General features: G+C 44.8%; 1 protein-coding gene across 1 annotated transcript; it reads right to left on the reverse strand.

Moving 5' to 3' along the window:
- Nucleotides 1-4344: 4344 nt before the first annotated feature.
- On the reverse strand, nucleotides 4345-5926 carry prr18 (proline rich 18). Its single transcript, XM_069659024.1, has one exon. The coding sequence runs from the start codon at nucleotides 5793-5795 to the stop codon at nucleotides 5028-5030; it is 768 nt and encodes a 255-aa protein (XP_069515125.1). The 5' UTR covers nucleotides 5796-5926; the 3' UTR covers nucleotides 4345-5027.
- Between the last annotated feature and the right edge of the window lie 1587 nt (nucleotides 5927-7513).

A 7513-nucleotide genomic window follows, 5' to 3' on the forward strand; every position in this document is an offset into this window, starting at 1 on the left:
AGCCGAGCCTGACGCCGGGCCCCAGCCTCCTGCTCTGGCTCTGGACCACAGTCTTGATTTCCCTTCTTCCTCCGGGACTCGGCTCTGACTCCATCCCCTGCCTATCAACAGTAAAAACCCGATTTAGATGCAGTGGGAGTGAATCAGTCAGCCTGCATGAAGATTAAAAAAGAATGCATTTTTGGTAATCCCTCTCGTCTGCCAAGAGCATCCTCCCACACGACAGCCTGACATTGTGTTCTTATAAAAAATAAGATACGCAGGAGGAATGTGCCCACCTCCTCTCCTTCGAAGCCCTCACCTTATTTCCTGATCTGCAGCACGTCTCCAGAAAACATTTTACAGGCTCTGATCTGCTTTAAGGACATCACCGGGCAGCGGTGTCTTTGTTTAATCGTGATGAGACTCAACAGATGTGGCAGAGGGAAGTTTGAGGGGCAGATTTCAACTAGTAGTGTCCCAGCAAGGGCTTATGCAGCATTTCCACCACAAGTACCTGAGAGTTTTATACCCTTTTATACTGAGAGTATGCTGCTTTCGGTCTCTTTTCTGCTGCGCCACCTTCTGACGTCACAAATGCACCAGAGACAGGGTTAGTAAACAGTGAAGATGTTACGGTGGTTACGTCTTCATTGTATCTATTACTCATTCTCTGAGTATCAAACTCGGCCCAGACAAATTTGGAACGATGTTCGAGCGCTGCTTGGACGGAGTCGGGCGGAATTTGTAGCTGAGACGACAAGAAGTCGCAGAAGTTACCGACGGAGCATAGCATCGCGCCGGAAAGGGGGCGGAGATTAGTGTGTCGACACAGGTTTTGTGTTCCCATCGATGCCGGAGCAGAGGCCATAATTACCCGGGTCTGAATGACGATTATTACCTTTCCCACTAAGCAAAAAAGCCGGTGTTAGCCAGCGGTCAGTGGGAAAGCAGCTTTAGTCTTTGGCCCTTCCTTTTAAGAGACTAAAAGGTTCCTGCAGCTCAGTGTGGTCTGTGTCTGTACCAAGCTCTAAAAACCAGTGAAGAACAGGCTGCTGTGAAAAAGCCACACCTGTACTCAACCAATTAGAAATGTTCAGTGCTGCAAGGCCCACCTCAATGTCCCTGTACTTTTGGAAAGTACTACCCCAGAACAGGAACCTTTTAAGGGCCACAGTAAGTTCTTGGGACTTTATTTAGACCCTGCTCTCTACAGTGGAAACACACAAGGACCTCCAACAGTCCCTTGAATCTGGGGAAAGTCCCTGCAACAGCTTGAGAGCATAAAGAGGAAATTAAAGATGAAAAGGAAAGCGTGTGTTCCATGTCACCAAAAAAATGCAGAGCCAATGGGAGTATAAGGACGCACGCCAAAGCAGATTAACTGCACATAAACACATGCATGCTTCCTTTAATAAGCCTCAAATGAAGAAGGAAACATGCTGGAGCGTTTATGGGAGGTCTGCACGCTCTGATCTAAGTCTTCTTCCCTCTGAGGTCGCCCTGTTCTGGGAAATGCCTTCTTCTTAACAGGCTGCCACTGAATGATTGCGTTACTAAAGTTTATGGGCCGAGTCCGTGCAGGAAGTGTCTGCTTTGTCTTTTCTCACAAAAGATGCTGGAGACCAAGGATTTATCAGTTCCGTTGCCACAGTAATACTAACATGGCGGAGCAAAGGGACCTGCCGTTCTTTGCTCTCTCTGCTGTGTGCAAAGTGTCTGCGACGAGGCCAAGGCAGCATCCATCTGTGCTCCTCGCCAACACAAATCAGCTGAGGATAATGCAGCTGTCCTGCTGGAACACGTCACTCTGCTAGACTCTGATACTGCAGCGAGGTGGACAGAAGCCTGCAGCCATTTCTTTTTTTCCTTTACTTTGGATCAGAAAAGAGGAGGGCAGATGGGATGGGATGATGAGAGACACAGCAGACCGAAATAGAAAAGAGAGTTTGGAGGCTGCAGGTGGAAACAGAAACAGTTGGTGGCAGAGGATGAAAACACAGAGCTGAAAAGAAAACCTGCAGCATGTGGGGAGTGAAAAACTCCGAATGAAAAGACCTTCAAGTGTTTCCACTTGTAACCAAGCAGACCGTCTCAACTGCTGCCAGCTCCCGCCTCTTTAAATTCTACTTTTTTCCGATTGAGTGCAACTATTTGAGCTACTTTGGATATAATAATGATGCAGTTCTCACTCCCAGGAGTCATGAATAGCTCCGCTTCAGGCCCCAATCAGACAGCAATGAATACCAGAGAGACGCACACAAACAAGGCCACAGTTGAAATGACACAATAGAGAAGGATTACACAACTTTTAGTCACTGAGCCAGCAGATAATATCATCAGGGGGCCTCGGAGAACCACACGGGTCTTGGTACACGCTGTGCTGGCTCAGTCGTGATCTCAGTCTGCAACGTGCGACAACAAAAGCACTTTGTGACACTGAATGGACAAGGTGCTTTATTCTAGCAGCTTGTTTGTTTACTCACATGACATAAATCCTCTACTGTACAACAAGAAAACAAGCACCAGGAAACATATTTGATACCTGATGCTTATCCATTCCTGAAAAAGAAGGTCATTTAATAAGAAGCAGGTTGTTTAAAATACCTTTCTCACAGCCGCAGGTAACAAGTGGGCATTCGAGACAGCAGGTAGAGTTGTTCGATGGAGATCTTTGGGTCTCATGATAAGGTAACCTTTTGAGAAAACAGGCGTGAATCACCAGAAACACGGAGAAATGCCAAAATGATTCAACAACAAATTCTAAAATAAGAAAAGACAATGTTACTCGAGGATGTGCGTATGAGTCATTTTACGAAAAGCTTACCAGTCGCTGCGGTGTGAGCTTTTCAGACACACTGATTTGTTTTAAACGCTCTCCTCTATCCAACCTGCAGCTTTACAGTGTGAGAAAAACTCTGGTTACCAAGTTACAGAGAACAATGCAGAAGAGTTGAACCTTCTCCCGGGAACATTTACACTGTGCAAACAAATTTGTGACCTTACATGAAGATTTTATTTGTGTTGAAAAGGCTTGTGTGCGATTGCTGCGTCATTTAAGTTTCTGTTAACTGGTTTCAATAAAATGAAGGCAACTAAAGGAAACAGCAAAAGCTGTGTTTCCACTGCAGGAACATTCCCCAGGGACAGGACACTTTTAAGGTGCTTTTCGACAGCAGGAACAAGGAACCTTTTGAGGAACTCTGTGTGTTTGATAGAAGGAGCCAGGGTCTGAATTTAGTTCTGATTGATTTACCCCCTGAAAAGTCCCTGTTTGGGGGCTAGTACTTTCCAAAGGTCCAGGAACTTTCAGGGCGGGGCCTGTAGTGCTGATTGTTTTTGATTGGTCTAGTACTGGCAGCGTTTTATTTCACCCGCCATGTTTAAAAGACTGCAGCTGCAAGCTCACCGGAATCATCGAGCTTTGAGATGACCCACGACATTTGCAATGCAATCAAACATGATCAAAACCTCCTACTCCACCACCTACTGGACCGGCGATGTAGTGCAGTTACTTTTTTTGCTTCTTTATACATAATTGGCCCGATCTGCATAATCTTCCCGGGAATTCCTGGAACTAAAAGTTCCTGGTACTTTTGGTCGAAAAGCACCTTTAGAGGTACTATAAATAAATGATCTTACCCCCCAAATGGTTCTGGCTCCAGGGGGTAGTACTTTCTAATATTACAGGGACTTTGTGACGGTCCCTTGAAAGCTGAACTTCTTTATGGTTGACGCAAGACCAAAACAAGCTTTAGAAACCTTCAGAAGAACCTTGTAGGACTAAAAGTTCTGGTTACTTTTGGTGGAAATAAGCAAGTGGAAGCAAAAGTGCCTTTATGGCTTCTTCTCTCTTTTAGTGTAATGTTTGTATTTTGCTACATTTGGTTTGTTTCCAGGCCCTCAGTTGATTCCCGAGCAGTGCATGAAGTTCACTGCCACTTTAAGAATTAAAACGTGGCTCCTATAGTTGTATAGAAATAGATTAAACTGCACATTCGGTAAAAATATTTCTAAGTGTTGCAACACTGTATCTCTAGCAGCTGCATGGATTGTTTGGTTTAATAAGACAAAAGTGAAGCAGACTGGAGGTAATTTCCTGAAGGGATCATGCAACTGGGCCCTGCAGAACGCTGGTCAACCCTGCTTAACAGGAAATCTAAGAAGCTTACAGAACGCTAATGCCCAAATGGCCCCTTCAGGTATCTACAGTGGGAACAAAAAGAGCCTTTAAAATACAGCCAGACAGCCTACAGAATAATCTAAATGACTGCAAATCAGCGTCATGTAACAGAATTACTCAAAAGGCACAACACAAATCAGCTTGTGGAGGATTTCAAAGGGTCAGTGACACTTGCATAGTTTAGAAAAAAACAGTTTTACTTCAAATGGCATCAAATCATGAGCTGAGAAACATATGACAGTACAAATATTTAGTAAATATTAAATACTGTACATCAGTGATAAATCCCTATAAAGGATATAACCCTCTGTTGAGAGGAAACAAACAGTTTGGTTTCAGCAGCAGGCGCGTATAGAGCCCTGTTGTTGACAGCTTATTGTTCTCCAGCACAAAGGAGCGGTTTCACGTCCCTTTACGCAAACCACACTGCCAATCCACCGGCGCCGCACTGAAAACTAAAACCATGTGCAAAGGACGAGATATCAAGGTGTTCAGTTTAAACTTCAACAAAACATTGGATATGCATTCAAAGAAACGTCCCTCAGAACCGTAGAAAGCGCTGCTGGATGAGCCAAAGGCAGAAAATCAGCTTTAAAAATCTTAGTTTTGTTGACTGGAACATTTCCTCTTTAATCCAAAGCAATTCAATCATCTATTCTTATTTTACTTGTCATCTTTTCTGTATTATCTCATTATTCCGAAACAAATTGATTCCTCTGGAGACATTTTCTCCCCTCATTTGGAAAACGTTTCATTTACAAGACTCAATTTAGAGATGCCCTTGCAGCGGGCCCACACCGGTGGGCACTTTGCATGAGTCCATCATCTCTTCAGTCTGCTGTTCTCAAAGATCAAAAGTTTGGTGTCAGCAGCTTTTAAGGTGCGGGAGTGCAGAAAGTTTGTCCACTTTTCCCAAAGCAGCGGCATTCTCGACCCCTTTCAGCCACTCTTTGCATTTCCTCACAACTGTCTCATCCACGTCTCCATCCTCTTCCTCATACTCCACATCGTCGTACTTGTACTGATCGTTGAGGAGAGATATTTTTACGATGGCGGTGATGTCCTGATCGGCGTTTTCCACTTTGGCCACCGGCGCGCAGCCCTTGGAGCCTCCGTGCGCCTTTTTGGTTGGAAAAACTCGCCTGTGACGAAAGTCCGTGGAGGCGCAGCACTTCTGTTGCTTTGCCATCATCTGCTTTTCTAGATTTCGTTTTTGGATGACAAGAATGGCTTCAGGGGTGAGGCTGAGTGTAAACTGGATCTCCTTCTTCCCGTCCTCTTTGCCGTGGAGCTGTCTGGCGGAGTCCATGGAGCTGGAGCGCCTGACTCCTTCGGATGAGTCCTGAGGTTTAGGCACCGACAGCCAGGAGCATTTTCCCTGCGTCTCCTGACCGGCACCTGCCGTCTGAGTGGGGCTTTTACTCTTCTCCTGCTGCTGGGCTTTTCGCCCCAAAGTCCTTAAATTCGCCGGCGTCCAAGAAAGGGTCTTCTCCCTGTCCGACCCTGCTTTCTCTCTGCCGGGTTTGCTGGTGAGCTCAGTCTGAGGAGGCACTGCGTTGGCTTTCTTTTTCCCGAATAGATCCCTGCCGGGAGAGGAGATCCGCTGGTGCAGGCTGATCGGCGGAAAAGGCATTTTTGTGGCTGGAATGGATCAGGATATAAAAAAGTGCAGAAGAGGAGGCCCTGCGCAAAGCGACGAGCGGCGCATTATCCAGCAGCGAGCAGGAGAGAGGCTGCAGTGCACCTGTTGTCCACACTGACGCTTGAGTTCAACTGGTGCACACTCACACAGCCCGGCTGCTTTATGAGTGAGCTGGCAGGAAGGCGTGGTCAGGAGGAGCAGCACCAAACAAAGCCATAAAAACGGTGGTGATGTCATTTCATAATTTCCGATAACTTCCTGAAGCGATGAGACACATCCTCCTCATGTCCCCCTCATCTTTTCTCACAGCGCCTCTCTTGGAACAGTTCCCACACACTGAGATTTAAATAGATACTCAGCATGAAAAATATCTTTAATTCAGCAGTTCTGCCTTGTTCTCTCAGCCTGCAAACGAGCATTTTTCATCTTTTTTTTTAGCTACAGTAAATCTAAACAAGAGGATCTATGTCTCTGTACATGTATCAGGTCATAAAATATACTGTTAAATACTGTCCATAGTACTTAGAGCTATTACACACGTCTTTGTCCTTTAACTAACAAAATAGGAGAACAATTAGTTTGATTTGATCGTTTTTAGTCACCAAGTCAAAGTTTGATAGAAAATCAGTCCAGATTTGTCATCACAATATCAATTTTCACAGACAGATTGAATGGAAAAGGACCAAAAGAAAAATCAACATCTTCGCCTTTGTACATTTCTAAATTAAGACCATTGCAAAGATGTCCTTTAAAGTCATAATCTCGAAGATTTTCATGTAAATAAATGTCTGTTAAGTCACCATCTATCACCGAATGAGAAAAATCACAAGTGGCGCCCAGTTAGTGACGCGTTTCCCATCAGCCAGCAGTGGTTGGTCTGCCAGAGAGGGTAGGCGGAGCTAAGCGCCTGCTTTTCCGGTCTCTGCAAGTGTTGTGAGTAAACAGTAATCTACTATGGCTGAACAAACAAAGAAAAGATGGATGACTACAGATACAACTTCAACAAGAAGTGAAAATCCAGAGAAAAAGAAACAAACTCGACGCTCAGATGAAGGCAAAAATGAAGGCCAGGAAAATTAAGAGTTACAACCGGAGGCCAACCGTGGACGTCACACATGAAACACTGTGTGGATATCTGGGAAGTGTGCTCCTGCAATTACCGCTTATCGCCATAGATGTCGCCAAAGAGAACGAATTCAGATTACCGCTTTAAAATGGGTCTTTTAATGAGTATAACACAGCCAAATATGTATTTTCTGTCATCTTAAGCTGTGAAAGCCGTGTTTCAACAGCCTATTTGCATCATGACATGATGATGAGCCCATAAAATGTACATTCTCCCTCTGTAACACGTTATTCCCTCAGATCTGTCCTACACAAATGAAAATACGTCCCTATACATGTCTACGGTTGTAAAAATACTCCTTTGTCCTTGTAGCAGGTACGTACACACGTGTTCGTCCTTGAACTAACAAAACATGTCGATGCCACAACGCAGTTTGATTTGATCCTTTCAGTCACTCAAGTCAATAAAGTCTCAAATGTCAAATAAGTGATGGATCCGGGCAGTTTGTTGTTGTTCATTCAGCCTATGAAAGACATCTGGGTGAAAATACAAATAGACCAAAATATTGATTACTCTTCTTTCTGCTTCGATCTGCACTTTCAACCAGACAGCGCAGCAATCGAGTCAGAGTGATTCTCTTCCC

Source organism: Semicossyphus pulcher, unplaced genomic scaffold (genome assembly GCF_022749685.1).
Source record: "Semicossyphus pulcher isolate SPU_LCO1_2020_fin unplaced genomic scaffold, fSemPul1.0.p SCAF_12, whole genome shotgun sequence".
Classification (NCBI taxonomy): Eukaryota; Metazoa; Chordata; class Actinopteri; order Labriformes; family Labridae; genus Semicossyphus; species Semicossyphus pulcher.